The 25256-nt window shown below is 40.2% G+C and overlaps 1 protein-coding gene across 1 annotated transcript; it reads left to right on the forward strand.

Annotated features, from left to right (window-relative positions):
• Positions 1-2108: 2108 nt before the first annotated feature.
• LOC126416591 (inositol oxygenase-like) lies at positions 2109-24067 on the forward strand. Its single transcript, XM_050084344.1, has 6 exons — positions 2109-2259; positions 11042-11213; positions 12863-13071; positions 17620-17756; positions 22486-22716; positions 23708-24067. The coding sequence occupies exons 1-6, from the start codon at positions 2239-2241 to the stop codon at positions 23814-23816; spliced, it is 879 nt and encodes a 292-aa protein (XP_049940301.1). The 5' UTR covers positions 2109-2238; the 3' UTR covers positions 23817-24067.
• Positions 24068-25256: the final 1189 nt, after the last annotated feature.

Below are 25256 nucleotides of genomic sequence, written 5' to 3' on the forward strand. Positions count from 1 at the left end.
TGCTTACTAGCATCGGAACAAGTGACCACTATTTCACTTTAGTGATATAAGCAGATCAACTTGTATGTCCCTGTTCTTCACTAAATCTTCACACCGCTCCTTGCACACGTCCACCGCGGCTCTCGGGGGTCACAGCACCAAGTTACGACACCTGAAGAAATGGATTATAAGAGCCCGAAACCGGTCGTGTGATAATAAAAGAACTTTACGACTGTAGCGGGATTTTCAACCTCTGGTATAAAGCTGATTACATTTTTGTTAACTGCACTGAACTACATTATCTCAAGTATTCCTACAATGTTTCCTACTTCAAATATTACTACATTAATTTGTGGTCAAGACGGGATTTCAGTATGTAATCGAGTAGCCTATGAAAACACTTCGTTTACATTTTCAGTTAGTTTTGTATTGTGAATTACAGTAATTACAAAGTAATTGTGTGCCATTATGATAAACAATAGTACAACAAGTTGACAGTATGATAAACAGAGTTGTTACAGGTTTCCATTGTAAAATGCTATATATTTTGTGATTTTTTAATTCAATTGTTTGTAAATGAAACGTCCCAACTGCAACTAAATGAATCGGTGATACATATTCCTATCAATAAATGGACGTAATACTAGCCAGTCCTTTGGAATGAAGCTAAAAAGGTGAAATTACATATATAGTTCCCGCCCAATGATTTAACAATTAATCAAGTGATCGAAATTAACGTTGAAACCATATGAAAAAAATGTTTTGTTACTTTCTGTATCAGATATATTATAGGCATAGCGAAATGGACACAAGTAAAGCTGAATAATGTGGACTGGAAAACACGAAAACTCTTGTGACAATTCAACATACTACTCTCAAAAACCAGGTTCGCCAAGACCGCTTGTAAATTTTTCTACTGATTACCGGTTTCGAGAGATATGTGCTCTCATCATCGAATCTTGTAACATATCACCGGAAGTTACAAGATACAGCACATATATGTTGAAATCGGTAAAATAATTTACAAGCGATCTTGGCAAACCTGGTTTTTAAGAATAATATAACAATTCAGATCCCCCGCAACAGCTGACACAATGTCAGACACATGAAGTTCAATATACAGTTCATCCTCGCAGTGACATCGACAAGCTTCAGTAGCCCATAAAGGCAGGTGTTAGGTAGACAGTGGAAGAAGAGAAGCACGCACTGATAGACAGCCAAGAATCATCTCTGTTTGAAGTTCACAACAAAAAGCTTCTCAAAGTACTGCAGACAAAGGCTCAATAACTGAATTTTATACACCAATGCAGTTTCATTTACTAAATGCAGCTGTAATGAAATGTGCTGCTCTTGTTTGAATTTTTACATTTTCTTCTATCGATCTTGTCCTGCGCGGTTTCCAGAAATGATTAGCAGTTTTTCAGTATTGATCTAAGGAGTGTTTCGCGCGATACTTCCTTTTTGGATGGACTACACTTCCTGAGGATTCTCGCCATGAATCTCAGTCTACCATCTGCGTTACCTAATATAATTTTGATATGATCGTTCCACTTTAGATCGCTCCATACGCTTATTCCTGCTTATTTTGTGGATATGACTGCTTCTGGTGATTACTCTGAAATGGTGTAATCATACAATAATGGGTCTTTCCGCTTATTTATGTGTAATACATTTGTTTACTTCGAGCGTCAATTGTCAATTTGTCGATGCTCTGGAGATCTTCGTGCATTTCGTTACTACGTCCCAGCGCTGCGACTCATTTGTATCCAAAAGCGTCATTTGCGAAATGCCTCCTGGGATTTTCACCGTAATCCACCAGGTTATTTATATGTAATGTAAAATGTAGTGGTCCTATAATACCACCCTGAGGTACCCCCAAGTTACTATTACGTTCGTAGATTTCTCTCCGTTGATACTTGTTCTGTTTTTAGAAACTCTTCAATGTAATCACACAGCTGTTTTGATACTGCGTTCGCTTTTATTTTCTTCATTAGCCGGCAGTACTGCTAACTACATTAATAGGCTTCGTAACCTTATCAGTAAGTATAGACAGCACTTTTGCACACTGTGGGGTCAAGACGGCGAAAAACGTTTCTGACGCAATCTCACATGACATTCGCCATTGTCGGGTGTCGTGACCTTGGCTAAACTAAACGATAATTACACCGAATAAATAGTGGAGCCCCTGCGACTCGTCCTAGCGCCACAGACGCAGCTACTGATCGTCTGCGACTGTCTGCAGTCCCGCTCTTCAGCAACATGGCCACCGCAGTGCCCCTGGTGAGTACACAGCGCATTTACTGAGCACCGGAACTCTCACGGCCAGATGTGGGATACAATACACAGTCCGCCATCCGGGCATTCGCGTGGGTTTCAACTCGACAACTCAGGTCCCTTCTTGGACGGTATCTTCAAAAAGACCGTACGCTGTTGTTGTCCCAGCAATGACCAGTGCATGTTTGTGCTTCGTAGATAATGACTTTGCCATCGACAAACCATACAATCACTCATCTTGTTTCCTCCCTTTTCAGAAATTTATTAAAACGGCTCAGTAGCAGCAAATCTTATAAATGATTCCATATTTTCCTTGGTCGATCTATTGCGTTAATTTACTGGCTTAACAATAGTCTTTATAGATGTATAGCTGTCTGCTAAATTATTTTGCAGTATCTAGTTTAACACACGAAAGAGCAGGAGGAGCAAGAATTCTCCTCAATAATTTGTAACGACATATTGTTACAATTCTGAAGCGGAAATTTTCAAGATTCCGTCGCATTTACGTCTTGAGTGGAGTTACTTTAGTTAAGATATTTTTGTAGGCCTTTCAAAGCTTAATGCCTTTTAAATATACTATATTCGGAAGCTATGAACCTAACAATCGAATCTTGATGTTTGCACCAGTGGTAACGATGGTAGATACTATAGGTCGCCGTCGATGGGAGAAGCGAGAGGGTGAGGTGAAATTCCACGCTCAGTAATAGTGCTAGGTAGTAGAATAACAGTATTGTAATGCAAGAAATCATGTGAAATGAGTTCCGCAAATGACTAATAGTGACATAATAAGATAACTAAACTCTATGGACGAAGTTATCCAATACGACTCTAGTTCTGTATTCGAGGAACAAAGTGATTCACCTACTCAATAACTTCCTCTAGCAACGCTTGACCTTGTGTAAGACTCAATGCTTAACAACTCATAAAAAATTGTAAAAACTGCGAGCTAAATATAGACTCTACCTTTTCGTGTCGCCAGCCTATAAACAACTGCAGCTATTGTGGAACACTGAAAATATAAAATGATAAGATACATATTAAAACCTGTACCCTTAACATCAGTTACGTAAACAGGAAGAAAACTGAGGCATTGATGTTAGCATCTCTATATATCGTGAAGATATACTTACTAACAGCTTATAAAATAATTTTTTCAATAGTGTAACTAAACTTTCTCCCCTCCACCTTCCGCCAAAAAAATATGTTACGGGACACACATGATTCGGTTTAGTTGAATGAGGGATTAGAAGACTATCTTCTTGCGCAATCCAATTGGTCAGACAAATACTAACGTGTAAAGTAGCAAGGAACGACATGTGTATTTAATTCTGCAGGTTTACGACTCAAACACCGTTCTTAAATATACCAAACATTTAGGAATTAGTAAGTGGGGTTCATCTTCAACTCTTATGAGGTAATATGTACATGAAAACTGAGCAGGAAGAAACAATTTTTTTATTCGTTTAACGTCATTTGGATGATAACTGGACATAAATGATAAATAACTTAATTTGAAGAGAAGGATGTCATCACAAGAATACGTCATTCTCAATCATGCTCGTCCGAGACAGCGTGGCACTTGTATATAAATCTCTGAAGAGACAGGAACGCTTAATTGAAGATGCATGATATGTAAATTCTTCAACGAATTTATTTGCTAACCGTTTGCCATCGTTGAAAAGAAATGATAACTGCGATGCAAGACAGGATCTATTACATTCACCACTTTTTTGAAAAGTTCACTTAACCTAACAATAGGGATGATTTTTTATTGTGCCAAATATTATTGATACCCGCTGTATCTTAACTTTGATGGAAAACTGAAAATGTTGTATAGCCACATTACGTTAAAGTATAAAGATGACTTATGTTGATAACGTAAAGTGAATGGTTCCAGATTATTCATGTTTGTCAATGCAACTAATTATGAAATCTGATAATTCTTTTTTATAATATAAAAATCGACTTTTTGGTAGTTAGATGGACCTGGTAGTATCGATAACTAATAACAACAGAAAATAAGTTTCCAACTTTTCTACAGATGATCATTTCGAAAGAAGATCTCTGCTGAATATCCGTCTGATGTAATAAATTGAATTTCTGTGCAGAAATTAGCTTGTAGTACTTGGCTGGTTCACCTCATGTATCAACATATTATCATCTACTGCAATGATGGAGGGATTTACTTTCTTGTACAACCATTTTCTGTTCCTCCACCTCGACAGGTGTGTGCCGTTCGCAGTTGTGATAGAAATACACTTCCTTCGCCTTCATAAGCAAATTCCTCTTGCTGTCCATACAATCACTTTTCACATATTTTCATTCTCACCGTAGTTATTTTCTCATCATCTGTTAACTGTTCGTACCTCCGACTGAACTCGCAAAATGTATAATCGTCTGGGTTCGTTTCGCGTTGTACGCAGTTTGTTAATTCGTTATTTCGTGTCTCAATATGTTTACAAGTACGTATTTTATACACTTCTACGTATTTTATACACTTCTAGAATCTGCGTAGACGATCAACTAGTTCCTGAAGTCTACACAACCTAGCGTTACACCACGTTAATATCTTTCCTGCCTGTAGACGTTGCCTGTATGTTGCATGTAGTCAGTCCAACCTTATTCGTAGCTCCCTTTGTACTGTTTCACAGGAGCAGGTTTCATTTTGGGCCATCTTTTCACCCGTAATATGTATAGTACTGTTGGTCATAACGCAAATTCAGCTGAACACTGCACTTCACAAGTAATTGCCATAGTTATCCATCCAATGCAGATACATCATGACATTCTATGCAGAAAAAAAACGGATGTATATCAGTATTTCAGTACGTACCACGAACACCCATCAAAGCAAATTTAACGTACGCTCTAAGTAATTCTAGCACCCACACGATTGAATATCTGCAGATCATAATTTTGAGTGAAACCACGAGATTAGTTCGCAGCCGTCGGAGGATTTAAAGAATATGCTGATACAGTTAATGGAAAATAAAATGATGTGCGGATAGTTCTGAAAGGACTCAGAGGTTACGTACCAATTTTCACGCAACCGATAGATACGGAGCTATCGTTAATTCTCTGTAGTTCTCGAACATCGACTTGGAATAATAGAGCATACATAAAATGATACATCGTAAAGATTTCTCTTAACTGCCTACCCCAAACAAAGCACATTGGCCCCAAAATACGTGGAAAGTTCCGGTAGGGAAGTTAGTGATAGTGGATAAGTAGTAAATGCTCGACGGAAAATCTCAAGCTGATTCCATCTTTGCAGATTTTCAGGGGCTTTTGGTACGTCCCTTAGAAGAGAGTTGTGATCGAATTCCATATCTGTGGGCTGTCGCTTCAGTTGTGCGACTGGCTTCCTGATATCCTGTTAGAAAGCTCACAGTTCGAAGTAGATGACGGGAAGTCATCCAGTAAACAGAAGTGATATCTGTGGTTCCCCTATGCAACAGCACAGGTCCTTTCTGTTCCTGGTCTATAAACGATTCATGTGACAGTTAAATTTCAGTTACACACTAAATGATAAAAATTTAATTGTTTTCAGCTACATACGTGGTGTTTACAACTACGAACAAATGAACCTGGAATTATCACATACAAAACATAGTGGGAAAGAAGACCGAAAAATAACGTTTTGTTCGCAAACTCTTGGAAGATGCAACAAATTTACTAATGAGACAGGCTACAGCACAGTTGTCAGTACTCTTCTGGAGTCCTGCTGGGCGGGAACACTATCGTTAACAGAGGAGATTGACGGAGGACACCCAAAAAGTTCATAGAAGGGTAGTTCGTTGTGTATCACCACGAACTAGGGGAGTGTCATGGATGTGATACGCTAGTTGTGGTGGCAGTCATTAGAGCAAAGGTATTTTTCGTTGGGGCGAGCTCTTTTCACACAATTTCAGTCACCAAGATTCTCCTCTAGATGTCAAAATATTTTGTTAACCCTTACCAACATAGGCAGAAATGACCACTGTAATAAAATAGGGGTAATCTCACGTAAATTACTTCATTTTTCTCAAGCGCTACTCGAAAGTGGAACGGTCGACAAACAGTCTGAAAGTGCTTCTATGGCCCCTCTGCCATGCACTGAAATGTGACTTGGAGAGTAGTCATGTAGATTTAGATGTGGACAAGTTAGTAATGGTGGAATCTTGTAGACTAGTTTTATCAGGCTCTCCTACCTGCTATACTTCTTTCTATTTGAACTATGCACATGTCTTCTGTACAAGCCATCGGTGGTTGCCGTAGATCGTTCATGAAATAAAACACAGAAAACTTTTAGCTGATTATTTACTTAACAGTTGGCAAAAAACTTTCGTCAGGAAGTTATCCAAACTTACTGCAGATAACGTTTCCGTAAGCGTCAAAAAGTCGCCTTGCATGAATGAATGCCTTTTTCTGCCACGGTTTTATTAGGTCGCTTTTTGTCCGTCTGTTCGGTAAAAGTTTTGCAGCTGATTTTAATCTGCCTTATTAGAGAAAGACTATAAATTTTAGGCTAAGAACTGGATGCAATACCAACTCGCATTCTTGTCCGTCTGTGGGTAGCGTCAGGAGCGGCCGTGAAAAAGGTTGGTGACGCCTGACGTCTCAGCTGACATGCGTGTTGTGCGGGTACATCTACATCTACAGCTACCTACGTACTCCACAAGCCAGCGTCTGGTGCTTGGCAGAGGATACCTTGTACGCTACTAAACTTTTCCTTTTCTATTCCAGTCGCAAATGGCGCGCAGGAAAAGCGTCATGGCTCCGCACAAGCCCTAATTTCTCTTATCTTCGTGGTCCTAACGCGCAATGTACGTTGACGGGAATAGAATTGTCCTGAAGTTAGTTTCAAATGTCGGTTCTCTAAATTTTCTTAATAACTTTTAGCGAAAATCTCCCCAGTCATTCCCATTTGAGTTCACAAATCATCTGCGTAATACAGTACTTCCATGTTGATCGAACATACTAGAAACAAATCGAGCAGCACACCTCTGAATGCGGCGATGTCTCTCTTCAATTAGACCTGGTTGGTATCCCGAATGCTCGGCCGGCTACGGTGGCCGAGCTGATCTGGGCGCTTCAGGCCGGACCCGCTCGACTGCTACGGTCACAGGTTTGAATCCTGCCTCGGGCATGAATGTGTGTAATGTACTTAGTTAGGTTTAAGTAATTCTAAGTTCAGATGTTAAGTCCCATAGTACTCAGAGCCATTTGAACCATTTTTGAACCGAATGGTCGAGCAGTACGCAGTATGTCGAACGAGTGTTCTATACGAGGTCTCCTTTTTTTAGGTCAGACGCACTTCCCATAAGTCTCTCAGTAAACTGAAGAGAACGATTCCTCTTCCCTACTGCCGTCCTTCCATTTCATATGGCTTTGCATTATGTCGAGATATTTAACCAATGTGTGTCTAGTAGCACACTCCTAATGCTGTACGCGTACATTACAGTACTGATTTTCCTACTAATCGGCATTAGAAGAATCGGAAAGCTTTTGAGGCGCTATGCTAGTGTACAAACACGGCTCACCCGGAAGAAGGGAGGGGGACAAGAAGAGATATTGTTTATTTCTCTGTGTGCCTATTCGGTAAAAATTTTGCAACTGTTTTTAAACTACTTTCTCCAAGAGACAGTCGTTTGATATTTTAAACAATACTCGGATCTGAATGACAATGCAATATTAACTCGCTTTTTGACTGTTGTCTGTTCCAATCGCAAATGATTTGTGAGAATAACGGTTGCGGTAAACCTCTGTGTGAGCTCGAATCCAGTTTTTTACGCCAGTGTCTTTTCACTTGATATACGTAGGGAGAAACAATATATTGCCTGTCTGGTGAAGAGTAATGAAATAAAACTGAAATGTATCAAATGTCTCTGTTGTAATCTAATCAAAATTTTAGATATCGATTGAAAAGTTTCAGACAAAAAAAACTAAAAAGCAGAAAATAACTATTTAACTAAAATGAATTTTTAACATACTACATTTTGAAATCGGACTAAAAGAATAAAATGTTTCTCCCAGCCCCATAGAGATTTCTAACCTCACACAAACGATCCAGAAAATTGGTATGCATTTGTAATAGCGTCCGCCCCCGTTAACTGAGTGGTCATTGCGACAGCGTGTCAATCCTAAGGGCCCGGATTCGATTCCCGGCTGGGTTGGAGATTTTCTCCGCTCGGGGAGTGGGTGTTATGTTGTCTTAATCATCATAATTTCATCCCCAAGTCGCCGAAGTGGCGTCGAATCGAAAGAGTTGCACCAGGCGAACGGTGTACCCGACGGGAGGCCCTAATCGTACGACATTTCATTTTCATTTGTAATAGCTATAAAAACGAAAAGAAAAAGCTTGTGGCGCATGTAGTACCTAACTGATACATGAATAGTTCATCTCATTATTGTTATGTATTTATGCGCCCCGCGTTTTTCTTTTAAATCTTGTAAGTACGGTCAAAGATAAAAAAAGACGCAACACGAACGAATTATCGGAATGGGAAGGATATCCGTAGATGTCATGTACATGTACATACGAAGAAATGATTACAATTTCAGAAAAATTGAATGATTTATTCAAGAGGAAAAGTTTCACAAATTCAGGAAGTCAATGAAACGTTGCTCTACCTCTGGCTATTATGCAAGCAGTTACTCGGCTTGGCATTACTGATAGAATTGTTGGATGTCTTCCAGAGGGTTATCGTGCCAATTCTGTCCAATTGGCACTTCAAAATCCCTAGCTGGTTAGAGGGCTTTGTTCACAATGCTACAAACTTTCTCGTTTGGGAAGTGATTGAGCGACCTTTCTGGCCTTGGTAAGGCTCGGCAAGCACAAAGAGAAGCAGTAGAAACTCTCGCAGTGTGTGGTGGTATTATCTTGCTCAAATGTAAGCCGAGAAAGGCTTACTATGAAGAGCAACAAAACGGAACGTACGATATCGTCGACGTACCGCTGTCCTACAAGAGTGACACGAACGACAACCAAAGGGGTCCTGCTATACAAAGAAGTGACACCTCAGAACATCACTCGTAGCTGTCACGTCGTATGGTGGATAAGAGTCAGGTTGATATCCCACCGCTATCCGCGGCGTCTCCGGGTAACTCTTTCCCTTGAATAAGTCATCCATTTTTTCTGAAATTTTAGTGATTTGTGGATCTGCACATGTACATCAGAACTACAGATTTCCGTCACATTTGGTTTTTGGTGCGCCGTTTCCGATTTTTTTCATTGGGTGTATTTTCATAGTTTTTAAAAATTCAGAATAAAAAAAATTTTCGGGCCGTCTGTGTGGAGATAGGAATCTGTACGGGGATTGAAGAAATTATTTTACACTTTTTACTCCGATTTAAATGATCGCTAACACGAATTCTTTACAGACGAATGGAAAAACTGGTAGAAGCCGACCTTGGGGAAGATCAGTTTGCACTCCGTAGAAATGTTGGAACACCTGAGGCAATACTGACCCTACGACCTATCTTAGAAAATAGATTAAGGAAAAGCAAACCTACGCTTGTCGCATTTGTAGACTTAGAGAAAGCTTTTGACAATATTGACTGGAATACTCTCTTTCAAATTCTGAAGGTGGCAGGGGTAAAATACAGGGAGCGAAAGGGTATTTACAATTTGTACAGAAACCAGATGGCAGTTGTAAGAGTCGAACGGCATGAAGGGGAAGCAGTGGTTGGGAAGGGAGTGAGACAGGTTTGTAGCCTATGCCCGATGTTATTCAATCTGTATATTGAGCAAGTAGTAAGGGAAGCAAAAGAAAAATTCGGAGTAGGAATTAAAATCCATGTAGAAGAAATAAAAACTTTGAGGTTCGCCGATGACATTGTAATTCTGCCAGAGACAGCAAAGGACCTCTAAGAGCAGGTGAACGGAATGAACAGTGTCGTAAAAGGAGGATATAAGATGAACATCAACAAAAGGAAAACGAGGATAATGGACTGTAGTCGAATTAAATCGGGTGATGCTGCGGGAATTAGATTAGGAAATGAGACACTTAAAGTAGTAAATGAGTTTTGCTATTTGGGGAGCAAAATAACTGACGATGGTCGAAGTAGAGAGGATATAAAATGTAGACTGGCAATGGCAAGGAAAGCGTTTCTGAAGAAGAGAAATTTGTTAACATCGAGTATAGATTTAAGTATTAGGAAGTCGTTTCTGAAAGTATTTGTATGGAATGTAGCCATGTATGGAAGTGAAAAGTGGACGATAAATAATTTAGATAAGAGAGAATAGAAGCTTTCGAAATGTGGTGCTACAGAAGAATGCTGAAGATTAGGTGGGTAGATCACATAACTAATGAGGAGGTATTGAATAGAATTGGAGAGAAGAGAAATTTGTGGCCCATCTTGACTAGAAGAAGGGATCGGTTGGTAGGGCATATTCTGAGGCATCAAGGGACCACCAATTTAGTATTGGAGGGCAGCGGGGAGGGTAAAAATCGTAGAGGGAGGCCAAGAGATGAATACACTAAACAGATTCAGAAGGATGTAGGTTGCAGTAAGTACTGGGAGATGAAGAAGCGTGCACAGGATAGAGTAGCGTGGAGAGCTGCATCAAACCAGTCTCTGGACTGAAGACCACAACAGCAATAACTCCGATTTAAAAACGTGGTAAATTAAGAAGTCATGTTTATTAAATTATTGTTTTAATTTTATGTTATGTATTTGCTGTGCGTGCGTCGTATCTTGCACTCAGTGCATGAGAGGATCAAGTGCTCCCCGAGAAGTAATCGCCAGGTGATGTATGTGTTGGGTTGTTGCGGCCTCGCTAACCCTGGTTTTCGTTTGCCCACAGCCGCAACCTCTGCTCGACCCTTCGGAATTGCTCAGGCCGGAGCCCCTATACGCAGGGAAGCCCGTCTCGCAGTTCCGCGACTACACCATCGACGAGAATGACCCAGTCAAGGAGCGAGTGCGCAAGCTCTACCTCGCCATGCACACGCACCAGACCGTGGACTTTGTCAAGAGTAAGTACTCGAGCGTCTCTCACGACACAAGTACTTAAAAAAAATTTTGTCGACTACAAAACTTAATGGGGGTGAGAGAATATTATGCTATGGAAGACAAACTGAAATTTAATAGAGAAAGTTTCAAAGTGCTTTCCTTCTGTAGTATTGATTGTATAGAGCCCTGAACTGAATTCCGAAGTTTTGGAAAGCATTATTCTATACTTCACAGATCTCTCTGGAAATTGCAATACCGACGCCCTGGAATGTTGTGGATGTATCTTTGAAATAATCCCACTGGTTGAGATCGGGATCATAAGGAGATCATTCCACATGATTTCCAGTGAATTGTAAAGTGGCCGGGACGACGATCGGATCTCTGAAGGTCTCCTGAAAGAAATTGAAGGCGTTGTACGGTGTGAATATGCTCCATCTAGCATGAATCAGAAGTTTCAGGCCCACTCGGCCACGTCGTGCTGCCGGTACAAATCCACATTCCAGTACCTGCTGTATTTGTCCGCGGGGCAGCTCTCTCCATAAAAATGGACGCGTAATGGCTTGTGCACTGATTGCGCCCCACACATTTACATTTTGCTGTTGAGCTGTAGCAGCAGCTTGAGAGTTAAAGATACAGTAGCCCCGTGAAGCCAGTTCTGTTTGTTGGCGCACCTATGGAGATGGTAGTGTGCCTCATCACCAATCAGATCTGACCCGAATCGACTGTTCTATTTTCAAAGGCCCCAATCATCTCATTTACAAAAGAATATCGTTGCTCCACTACATAACCTTCAAAGGTTGGCACCACTGAATTTTTTGAGGGAAAAGGTTAAGTTTCTCTTTGATTATCCTCTGGAGAGACCGTCGTGACGTCCTGAATCGCTGTGCAGAGTGTCTTTTTCTGTAGTGGGCTCCTCGTTGTACAAGGTTCTCACCTGTTCCACATTCTCCAGTGTTACAACTGAGGCTGGTCGTCCTGCTGACTGTCCCTTCACATTCGGATCTGGTCTTTTCAAAACAACTCAAAAACATGTTAAAAACAGTCAGAACATCACACAGACTCTGTACCAGAGGATGCTTGAATTTTAACTTCAGTTCTGTACTGTAACCTCACCGGGAAGTGGTTATTCCGCGATGGTACTGTTCTTGGATGAGTGTGCTGTTCAATGCGCGTCTCACCGGCAACGGTATGTCCAGAATTTTGTGCGTTCAACAAACGCTGTTCCAATGTTAGTTCCTCCATTCTGATACATGAAATGAGTCGTCGTTCCCTTAGCTATAGAACTCCCAGAGCTGCAACACAATAATATTACGACGAAGCCGTTTGCGTCATAAACAGTGTAGAATTGCTCTTCAACACGTATTTTGCGCTACCCTGCACTCCGTCGTACTAAACCGGTTACTGCGCTTTGCTAGGGCACAATGGCACCTTATATGTACCTCTTATAGCCTTCATAACTTCATTCACCTGTAAGCTCCAGCGAACTTTTGGCGTAGCTTATTAGCACTAGGGACATCCGATGTTGAAAAATCATTTGGTAAGGTAGTAAGGTAACTTTACTTATTTCTTCGATATTGTGTTGCATTGGAACAGAGACCTAATTAGAGCTACAGAAGGCAAAAACTGTACGAGGTAAAAGAGACAGCCGAACTTAGCCCGTTTTGATTCTCAGGTCGGCACGAGAAGTGGCGCAAGTTCGACAAGTTCCGCGCTCCAGTGCTGGAGGCCCTCGACACGCTGAACAAGCTGGTGGACGAGAGTGACCCGGACGTCGACGTGCCCAACATCGTGCACGCCTACCAGACGGCCGAACGCATCCGCGAGGACTTCCCGGACTGCGAGTGGCTGCAACTTACTGGACTCATACACGACCTGGGCAAGGTGTGTCTACCTCGCTTACTTGTGTTTTGTACGAAATCACATGAGACTCTGTAATGTCGGCTAGCACTTCACATGTATAACTGCGACCCTACAAGGCACCAAGCGCTGTGTGTCGCAAAAACTGCCTTTTGCTTCAGGTACCAACAATTTTTCGGCTGTCGACCTTCTTTTTAGTTACAGTATTCAGTCACATTCAGTATTACATAACGTCGTATACTCATAACTAGGGCTATCCCTCAGATCAATTTCTGCCGGCCGTGTGGCCGAGCGGTTCTAGGCACTTCAGTCCGGAACCGCGCTGCTGCTACGGTCGCAGGTTCGAATCCTGCCTCGAGCATGAATGTGTGTGATGTCCTAAGCTTGGTTAGGTTTAAGTACACTCCTGGAAATGGAAAAAAGAACACATTGACACCGGTGTGTCATTAACATTCTACTTCCTTATTCTTCATTTATCTACATAGTCACCCTGGCGATGAACACATTTCTCCCAACGATAGATCCTTTTGTTGATACCGTTACTGTGAATGTCTGACTTTGTTGATGGAGGCACAACCTGGTCTCTGATTGCACCGCTTCATCACTATCAATGTGTAGCTCTTGCAGGTATTCTTCAAGTTTCGGGAACTGATGAAAACCGGATGTGGCCAAATAGGGACTATGGAGGATAGTCGGCGACATTGCACCCAAAGCGTGGGATTCTTGCAGATGCTGCGGCACTCTTGTGGGCCTAGCATTGTCATGCTGAAGGAGAGAATCCCCCACGTGTGGGTGAACTCTTCCAATCCTCAACTCCATACTCGCGCGCTATTTCTCACGTTCCGACATAGTTACGTTACACATCACCGTGTTACACGCTTCAGTTCTGAGAGTTCTAGCAGCAGAGGGCAGCTAATACGTAGACATGAAGAACAAAGGTGCAGAATGTTAATAACGTTTGTTTTATTTAAAAAGTCCGGAGGGTTTACTTTTGAGCACGCCCTCGTACGTACTTTTTCCTGTTGAATTGTTGAATCCTTACTCATTCGATCCATCAGTCTGCTATAACACAAATTTCAAAAACTTTTGATCATTTCATTTCAGTCTTAACCACTGTCGACATTCTGAACCCATGGCTATTCATGAATACCATTTCTTTTGCCTTAAGATCTACATTTTTTCGATATTTTCAGCTGCCTACATTTTGCTACTAATTCGGAGTACGTACAAATACGTATCCTCAGATAAGTCCTCAATAAACGCTTTCTTCTTTAAAAAGTTGAGACCCACGAATTGATATTATAAAACGACTAGAATATACTGTAGGATATGCATAACTTACTTTGTGCAACGAAAGAGTAGTGGGTATCAATGAGCATTTGAATAAATTCTATGAAGGCACTAACTTGTGATAAGTTGATTATCCTGTTCCTCGAGCGTGTAAGCAGCCAACTTTGTAGGAAAGTTACGTTCAGTGATTATGCATGGCTCAGTCTGTTAATATAACCTTCTGAATTTTCAAATCTGAACTTTAAGTACACACAGCAGTCACGAAGTGCATGAAGTGAAGTACACCAGCTCTCTCCAGATAGAGACTTACCTTCTGACCTGAAAAGCATGCAAAGAAATGGCCCAAGCGTACTGCGTATCTCGATTTTGAGAAATGTGTGCACTGATTATAGTAGCGGCTCTCTAAAACGGAAATACCTACTGAAGGCAGAAAGTCTGTAAAGTTGCATGTGGTAACTGGATGCAGGCTGCAAAGTGCACACGCTAACGTGAAAATTATCGAATGTTTAAACAGTGACTCGGGATTAGGAATAAGTGTCATACATCTGGATTCAAGTATTTATTATTTCATCTAAAGCAGAGTCAGAGCTACAACAAAGCACACAACAGTGAGTGCTTGAAAAATGCGATATAAGAGATCAACACAGGGGAAAGAAATGAACAACAACAATTCCATATTAAACTTTCTCGAAGGTTAAAACTGCGTTTCGGACGGAGACTTGAACTTGGAACTTCTGCCTTTCGCCAGGAAGTGCTCTCCTGACTCAGCTACCTAAGCACGACTCACGACTCATGCTGTCAGTTTTACTTCTGCCAGTACTTCGTCTTCTATTTTCCCAACTTCAAAGAAACTCTCCAGCTCATTCCTTAGAAAATAATGAAAACATTTTACTAGACGTGGGTGTGATGAATTCAAAGTGCTATTATTTGGGTGAATTAACGTAAACCCGGTTTTTTACCATGCCTCGAAAACTGATCGTTTCACCTAACAACAAACGCCTATTTTGAATATAGGGCAATGAACGTTAAAAAACTGTAAATGCTGCAGTTTATATTATGCCATGCTGCGCGATGCGAGTCAGAATTTCAACAAACATTTATAACACGAAATCTGTGAATAATCAGCAGACACTGTCTTCAAAGCGACTTAACACATTACTCAACCATAGCAGCGCTTCTGACCCGAAACGCACCCACACGAAGACGTAAGCAGATTAAACTTCTCCCATGCCGTTTCATAAGGCCAGTTCCCAGCGATATAAGGGGCCCGCTCTCCTTTCAATGGATATTTTTGGATAAAATCATACACACGACCAGGGTTCTTTACTTATTTCTGCCAGAGACTTTTACGTCAGTATGCTATGAACAGGCTGATGTGGGAGCAGAATCGCAAAGTGTTCTCATTTTACGTTCTAGTGACATTTCGTGGCGGTCATGTTATAATTAAGTAAGGAACGAAATACAGGCTTCTTCGGTCGGAACCTTCAGACAAGCTGGAGTTCGATATCCTGATAGTACAGAGATCACTGATTGCTTGCCACAGAAATTTTTTAGTTTATCTGCGATCTAGAAATATCCGTTTCTGAAAGTTAGCATTGTGAGAGGCAACTTTCAATGCTAAAACCTCTTATCTTTAGTGTCCTGTCAAATATTAACATTTAACCATCCAACATGTCTGTCTCCTGCACAGACACACCAATATTTTAATTTACGTTTTATTTATGTGCGTTTGTAGCCAACAGCCAGCTCACGTTCCTATTCACTTTCAGCAACCACGTCTATGGAGTCATCGAACCGTATCACTCTGATTTCCTGGGGAAAAAAATACTTCACATATGAATATAATCTTTCACGTCTTATATTGGATCTTCAGTATAGAAACTAATATGAATGGTGGCAATGAGCAACGCATTTCCTGATTTTAAACTCTTGCACCGGTCTATCAGTATTAATTATTCCAGCCTGCTTCGCATAGATACAATGGATTTCCTTTCAACCCTTGCAATTGATACCACTGTGTCTTAGAACAGCTAACATTTTATTCCATTAAAGATTAGCGAAATCCTTCTCTTTTTAGCCTTATCATATAAATAACATACAATGCCATTCTTGGAGGAGGGAACGCAGTTTAGAAAGATGTCATCCTCCAGTGATGCTGGATCGAATCGGAGAGAAATGAAATTTAAGCCACAACTTGACTAAAAGAAGGACTGGTAGATGACAAACATCCAGCGATATCACAAAGTACTCAGTTTGATGGTGGAAGCATCTGAGGTCTGTAAAGACTGTATACTGAGACCAATGCTTCACTGTAGTAAGCAGATTGAAATGAATATCGGTTTGTATCACTATGCAGAGATGAGGAGTCTTGTATAGAGTAGACTAGCAAGGAAGGCTGAATCGAAACAGTCCTAGGGCTGAAGACGACCACTGTCGTAACAACAACTACAACGAATCCTCCATAGTAAATCGACTTAGTGTATAAAGAAAGATATCTTTCATTAAACATGGGGAACTTCCATTTACGAACCGACCTGTGGAACGGCTTTTCATTAAGTTACTGAGTGCTACAGGTGATACATGATCTAGGCATTAGTTAATTGTGTAGAGGGAGGGATAAGGGAGAACAAAGAAGAAGAGATATGGGAGAAAACAGGAGAGAAACTGGAAAAAAGAAAGTTCTTGAAGAAAATGGGACTCGTAACCTACTGCAGGTCAGTCTGAACTGAGAATTCTGAGGCAAACAGTTTCGTAAAAACTGCAAAGGAAAAAAATTCTTGTTAATAGTGCATTAACAACTTGCAGAATACTATGTGGATCAACAAATCTGAATGGTGTGTTCAGACTAAGATCAAGGATTGTACAATTTGTTATACAGAATCTTCTTTGTTATTTAGAGTTTTTATACTTTGATGATTATGATCTCCGCAGTGGCACTTATCGTGAAAAGGCTGATACAAGTGTTCCATTTCACCTGCCCAAAATTATCGTTATCGCATTTGCTTCATGACCAGACTGGAGGTAATTTTTTAATCTTGCAACTGACGGAGAGCAATCACTATATTCTTCTAAAAAGATGTACGATTAAAAATTGTGAGATACGATCTAAAATTTTTTTGTACTGTGGTCTGAGAGCTTTAGAGCAGGATTGGTGAACACGGAGGTCTGGGAGCTTTGGAGCAGGATTGGTTAACACTACATTGAACCTCGCTTGAGCAGGACCTCGGTAACTAGCATTTCCGGTTCGTCTTCTGGAAAACTAAAGTGTTTCTTTTGTTTCAGTTCATGGCGTTCTATGATGAGCCTCAGTGGGCAGTCGTAGGCGATACTTTCCCAGTGGGCTGCGCCTGGGCCGACTCCATCGTCTACAGGGACACAAGCTTCGTCGACAACCCGGACGGCAAGGACCCACGTTACAAGTATGTCGTTCACATTAATGACTTTCTTCTACTTTTTTAGCCAAATTCCTTTCAAAATACCTCGCAATGACTAAATACTACATGCTGGTCTTCAGAAATTGGCAATAATAATAATAATACAAAGTATTCTGACTGGCGTTCCCAGTTAGAATCCCATCCAAGAATTTGGTATACATTTAGACGTGTGCGTCGGAGACAGGTTGACACTTGGATATCCCGTTAGCAGTATTTTATACAACCTGCAATATTTTGCATAAATATACCTTCTATTATTTTTTCTAATTATTGTATTTGAGTACTATGTGGCGTTTTACATGAATGTATGTATGTTAACTGATGAATACCCAACTAATATCTGTAGGTATAAATTGAATGCAACGTAGATGTCACATATGTGGATCATGTTGACTAAGTACCTGCAGATGAAACAAAGTTGTCTTGAGATCGACTGTACATCAAAATAAAATAAAAAATACAGCTGCAAGGAAATCGAATTTCCTTGGAATAAATAAATAACAGCTAACAGTCCTATGTATTTCAGCACGTAATAAACTCTACAAAAATTGTTTTTGGTTAGGTAGATTGAGGAGTTGATAAGTTGCAAGTATCAGTGTTGCAACAAACGTATCCCATGACGATCTACTACATTTTAGACGTCATTTCTGATTTCATTATATTTTTCTTTAGCTTTCTCAGTCTGTTTCTGTAAGAACTGGCTGCATGCTTTAAATGACTTGTTCTAATTCTTCGTTCCAAATCTTAAGTCCCGTTTTTCGATTCGTTTTCGGTTTTTCACCAGATTTCTTGTTTAGCGATCCGTATTATGGTATTTTTAATCTTTATCCATTCGTCAGTCAGATCTTCACTTGAAAAAAATTTTTTGGAGAGTTGTTTAGCCTGCACTGATATATATATTCCTTAAACTCTTTTTTGGTGTAGATGTACTTTAAAAGTTTGGGTCCCTTTCATTTTTCCTCTTGTTCTGTATATTTCATCTTCCTCATACCATGTTCTTTGATTTAACAAGATACTGGTCAACTCTCACTATTATCCCCCTGACTACTTGTGTCTCCATCACCCTTGTAGCTGGATTTTGTGTTCGTATAGACCGTTTGTATTTATACATGTTTCTTTTAAAAAAAAGTATATTGGTTGCTTTCGGTACATTAAAGGCAACAAATTCTCTCAGTTTTATTCCATTGTTGTTAATGGTATCTTTTCCATTGCTCCCGATCAACTGGTGTTTGGGTTCTTTACCTATTTCACATTCAGAGCTCCCACCAAGACGACAGGACAATCGTTTATTTTACCCATATGTTACTGCAGGTCTCCATAGTACAGATCTGTTTCTTCCTTCTATACTTCTTCTGAAGCGTAGGATCGTATAACTCTTAGATGTTCTATATCAAATTTCAGTCTCACTGTGATGATCCTTTCGTTTACTAGTGCAAATAGCACATTTATCTTCCCATTTTTTGTCTATCAAAACAGCCACTTCACTACATGCTCAGATGCCGCTCTACTGTATAACATCAGGCAATCTTTTTAGACTTTTCGTACCTTTCAAATTCTTTATGGTTTCTGTAATGACTGCTACAGGATAGCCGGCGGCAGTGCTGGGGGGGGGGGGGGGGAGGGGGGGAGTATATTCCCCCTCCGCTGCGAGGCATTTCTTTGTTCTTTGTACAGAAATCTTCCGCGGGTAGTACGTATTTGTTAGACGACAATACGATGTATTGTGTGAAACTGTTTCAAGTGGAATGATGAAATACAAGTATTCTATTCGCTAGAGAGTAATGGTGTATGATACACACACATACACACACACACACACACACACACACACACACACGTATAGAATCAGCGCGCTGAATTAAGGAGATTATTTCAAAAGGAATTTCCTGATGTTCAAGTTCCTAATCGGAGTATGATTCATCGAACGATGAAAAAATTTCGTGAAACGTAAGGTTTTCTTGACGGAAAGCATGTACAATGACGTACAGTGCAAACAAAACAAACTCCGGGTAACATTTCGCATGCTCTGGAAAGGTCTCCTAGGAAATCAGTTCAGATGGCTACAGCCATGTAAAATAACTGCAGTGCAAGAATTTAAACTTGGTGATCCTGTAAAAAGACTGTGATTTTGTGAATGTATTTTTAATAGGGCTCATGACGGAGAAATTGATCTTTACGGACGAATTTCTTTTCGGACGTATCAAGGTTCCAGGTAAGTGGATACGTTAATTCGTAGAATAACCGTTATTGGGTTGCCCTCGGAACCTTATACCGAAAGGAAACATGAAGTGGCCCAGAGAGTCCGACAGAAAAAAAAAAACAGAGTAAATTTGACTCAAGTAAGTGGAAGCAATGTCAGACTTAGCTAAAGGCCCATCTGGTTGCCGCCCATTGACTCCCAAAAAGGAAGCGTCTTCTTTGTCTGATCTGGTTTACCCTACCAGGAGCATAGCTCCGCACACTGGATCATTGAAACGCACAGTTCTCCGCACCAAAGTAAACTTTTCGTTCATGGGGCGGAAGTATTTAAAATAATACAACACCTCTCCATTACAAAATATTCACGAACTCTAATATTGCATTTCTATTAATAATTATCTTCCGCCAAATTCCTAGTGGATGGACTCTTCCTGCTATGATTTAGTGCACATCATTACTAGGTGAATGTCGCGTTGACAAGGTGGCGAAGTGTGGCAGTCATGCTGGGTATTTAAGATTACAGCATCTGAAAATGGCACATGCAACCTATGTTTAGGTTTACAGCAGAACTTGGAGTTTCGCATACCAGGTTTAGTAACAACGATGCCATACAGCGGAAGTGGATCGATATGTCTTCTCTCCGCTGGCGGCCTGCACAATTTCACTATAGGAACACACTCTCTTTTGATTACATGGCTTGAAGTTTTTAGGCAATTAATCTAATAGTCTGCAATTTTCGTCGGTCTTGAATAACGCCAAAAACGAGGGAATGCCAAAAATCTTCCTGCTATAAGCATTCGAGAATAACATTTATATTTCTGACGGCTTTCAGAACCTAGACGCTCATAAAATTTTATGAGCCATAGAGCTGTTAAGGTTAATGGCCTCCTCGATATACAAATATGCATTACACCTACCGCTACAACAGAGTTCATGGATTTGCTTGGGGTGTTATTATTTCACGAGACGTGCGCTTTTCCCGTCTTCACAGCCTCCTTTTGTAAAGAGGCATTGGAACTTACGGGAAATATTCCCACAAAATGAGCATCAAGGCTGTCACCAGCAATGTTTAAAAATGGTTCAAATGGCTCTGAGCACTATGCGATTTAACTTCTGAGGTCATCAGTCGCCTAGAACTTAGAACTAATTAAATCTAACTAACCTAAGGACATCACACACATCTATGTTCAAGGCAGGATTCGAACCTGCGACCGTAGCGGTCGCTCGGTTCCAGACCGTAGCGCCTAGAACCGCACGGCCACTCCGGCCGGCACTAGCAATGTACACATCTGTGTAAATACGTGGGTTAAACACTTCTGTATGTGTGTGCACTAACGTGTATATCACAAATAACGAAAAAATGTTCGTGTGAACACTGAAATGAGTGTCATGAGTATCGCAAGTAGGACACACCCTTGACTATATAAAGTAAGAGTCAGCTGGCCCTAACTATGGGTTTTATGCAACCAGCAACGCCTTCAAAAACCACGCACAAGGTTTTCATATACTCTCGCTCGTTACACACAAACTATTAACCTAATGGGAAAACTGAACAGGATGTTTTTGTAGGAAATTTATTGTAGTTGGGGGCAGCTGAATTATCCTGTTGGCCGGCCGGTGTGGCCGAGCGGTTCTAGGCGCTTCAGTCTGAAACCGCGCGACCGCTACGGTCGCAGGCTCGAATTGTGCCTCGGGCATGGATGTGTGTGATGTCCTTAGGTTAGTTAGGTTTAAGTAGTTCTACGTTCTAGGGGACTGATGACCTCAGATGTTAAGTCCCATAGTGCTCACAGCCATTTGAACCATTTAATCATCCTGTTAGTGTGTGATCACATTACTAATATTACAACATAAGTGCACGTCTCATATCTGTGTAAGAACAGAAATTAGATATGGAATCATCCGGATTACAAAATAATAAGATTGTTTCAATGAAAGGTTCCTCTTCGAAAGCAAGTGAAAAACGTATTTAATTTGTCTGACCATCTGTTGAAGTAGATTAGTTTGCAAACTAGACTGTTGCTGGAATATAAAGCACAGTCAGATAGAGTATTGTATACTGAGACCTGAGTGGCGCATATTGGTGAAGCTTCTACTCGAGTGGGTACCATGCATCAATGAAATGTGACCTATTCATAGCAGACGTTTCTTATGCACAATTTCCAGAATTCGTTTTGATGAAGGTCTATGCTACATGTCGGACTGACATGTGCTCCTCAAGCATATGTCATTGAACAAAGATGTGCTAAATTTTCTAGAATTATTTATCTGCTAGGTACATGATCTGAATAACAAGGTCTCATGAATAGCGGAAACATTCAGGTGTCTCATCGTTCACTGCAGTGTACAACTGCGTAACCTCAATGTTGAGTCATTTTATGTTCATAGTTACCGAGTAATTTAAGAAATGTGTTTTTTTTTGTTCCCAGAGAAACCTAACGAAAACCTTAAAATCTTCAGTGAACTTGTCTTTTGAGCACAATCTGATCTGCTTATCATTTGTTGTCTTTTGCAGCACCAAGTACGGCATGTACAAACCGCACTGTGGGCTGAACAACGTGCTGATGTCGTGGGGCCATGACGAGTACCTTTACCATGCTCTCAGGCATAACGGCTCCAAGCTGCCAGAAATAGCGCACAGAATCATACGCTTCCACTCCTTCTACCCGTGGTACACCAACGGGGAATACATGCACCTCTGCAACGAGGAGGATATGGAAACCCTCAAGTGGGTTAAGGTGTTCAAGTAAGTAACATGTGTCTGCTCTTTCCCTGATAAGAATCATTTCACAACTGCAAATTATTGCTTGAGATAACAGTTTTCGACTGATTAATGTGATGTCACGTACTAAATTTTATATTACTTCGCTTCCTGACCTGCACGTAATGCATTCGTCATACTGTGTTCTGGGCACTGAAGTAGCATTATCTTGAGTAAGTTATTCTATAGATACATTAATGAATTTCGCAACAACATCTCCCTTCTCCCAATAAGGTGTCCTCAGTGTGCTATTCGTCAAGCACGTCGTCTAACAAAGAAGACAATCCGTCCTACTTTAAACATCACATTTATTAACAATAATTGAGGTGGACAGGGCCCACTATTAAACTAGGAAAAGGAATTTCATTTATTCATTCTTCACACTCAGTGAAACATATAACACAGCTACATCAATGCTACAGTTCATTCCGCTTTCACTAGAAGCATTCAAAGGAATTACCTTAAATGAAAATGTATTGCTTCCTAGTCTAGTATTTAGCACTGGAAAAAGATTAAGAAATTTACTTGCGTTATACAGGATTGTAAATGTAATACTTAGTTCAAAGGAAAAACAACCCATTTCCACCATCATTTCATTTAGATTTCTTCAGATGACACTGGCAGCGGGAGGAGGGGGCTGGGGGAATGTGACGTTAAATGACGTGTTACTTGTGTGAAAAATTTTCTCGAATGAGCCCTCTCCACCTCAATTATTGTTAATAAATGTGATGTTTAAAGTAGGACGGATTGTCCTCTTTGTACTGACATTTCATTTCGAAATTCAAGCAGATATCCAGACAGATTTAATGAGAAAAAAACCTCTTCAGCGTTCCATCCAAGAAAGTAATACTTGAATTTAAGCATAATAATTGTTGCCATGTTTGAATGAATGACTACAGTCACCTGAATGACTGATACTATGTGGTAGGCAATGCTCCGTGTTCACTAAGCAACTTTTCTTTGTCGTCTGTTGCAGCAAGTACGACCTGTACACGAAGAGCGACGAGACGCCAGACATAGACGCGCTCAAGCCGTACTATCAGAGCCTCGTAGACAAGTACCTGCCGGGAACGCTCAGCTGGTAGTGTTCCATGTGTCCGACGGGTCTGCGGTTGTTTCCATGGTCTAAACAAGTGTTTGAAAATATTATCATAGCAAACGCTGAAGGGTTGATCACAAACATGCTGTACATTATGTTGTGTGTTTAAACACTAGGAAACTGAATAACCTTAGCTGTAAGTTTTTTAATATACACAATTGCATTTTATATATAAATATTTTTATTCGATAACACTCTGTAGTTCTTTTTTGAATAAAAGTTTTATATGTAAATGTATTTAGTTGTCCTATTATGATAATGATGTTACCTGTTACGTGGTCACACTAAAACATAGTCCTCATATTACAATCAAGCAGATATCTAATCTTGACGTTTCTTTTATTTCCCTAGATCACGCTGAATAATAGCGGTGTGTGTATTTGGCAAGTTTGTCTACTTAAGGGGCATGATTCATAAACATAAGGGTAAATCTTGAAAAGGACAGATTCATGAAACAAATGAAAACCTTGAAACATTTGTCAGTTTCCTGAGTAGTGGAGATCAAAGAATATGAGTTACTAGCCCATGCAATTCTTATCATAATTTAAAATATCTTTTGAGAACAATTTGCTGTAAGAACCACAGCTTTTGATCTTACACTTTTTTCTGTATTGTGTGCTGTATTGTAAGTGAAATAAAGCAAGTTAACTATTTATGTACAGCATAGGTACGTATTTCTCGAAATAAAAACAGCATAGAAGCTTGATTATTTTTCTGGAAGTTCTTTACAGTATCGCATTTAAAATAGACTTTTAAAGAGATTCTGCTGTCATAAATTATGGCTGAAAATTTTTTTAAGAAATGTGTACGAAAGTCTCAGTAATTAACTCATAGTTTTTCTTTAAAAAAGGGTCTAAGTCATAAGAATTTTCCTCCTTTAGTTATGAATGTTTTAAGACAGTATAAAAACTTCCAGTCTTCTACATTCAGTAGTTTTTAACCTGTGTGTACCAGAACACCAAGAAAGTAAACTTCCAGGAAATTCTAGTTAAAGTTAAAGCTTGTTTCATTACCTACCCTACGTAAAACTAATACATCCCAGATCCATATTCATATTGGTCCTGTTGTCGTTCTCCTCATTTTTGTTTCTTTGGTAGCTTCCAACACTGATATCTATGCATCGAAGAATCTGCTGTGGTTAGTGGCAATAGTTCTTTGCATATTTGGTCATATAGTCCCCAGGGACTCTCAGTAATTCCATAACCTTAAACCTTGACCTTGTACTATCAATGAAACATTGCGAAGCATCCCGCACATCTGTGTTCAAAATATACAGAACAAATTTTGGTATCCATTCCACTATACAGTCGTTAAAACCCTAATTTGGGTTTTAAGTACTGCCATGTAACTGAGACTTCAGAAACTAAAAAATTATAAAAGTGAGAACAAAATTCTGTTTTTAACAGAGCTGTCTTCGTAACATGGG

This window comes from Schistocerca serialis, chromosome 8 (genome assembly GCF_023864345.2).
Source record: "Schistocerca serialis cubense isolate TAMUIC-IGC-003099 chromosome 8, iqSchSeri2.2, whole genome shotgun sequence".
Taxonomy (NCBI): Eukaryota; Metazoa; Arthropoda; class Insecta; order Orthoptera; family Acrididae; genus Schistocerca; species Schistocerca serialis.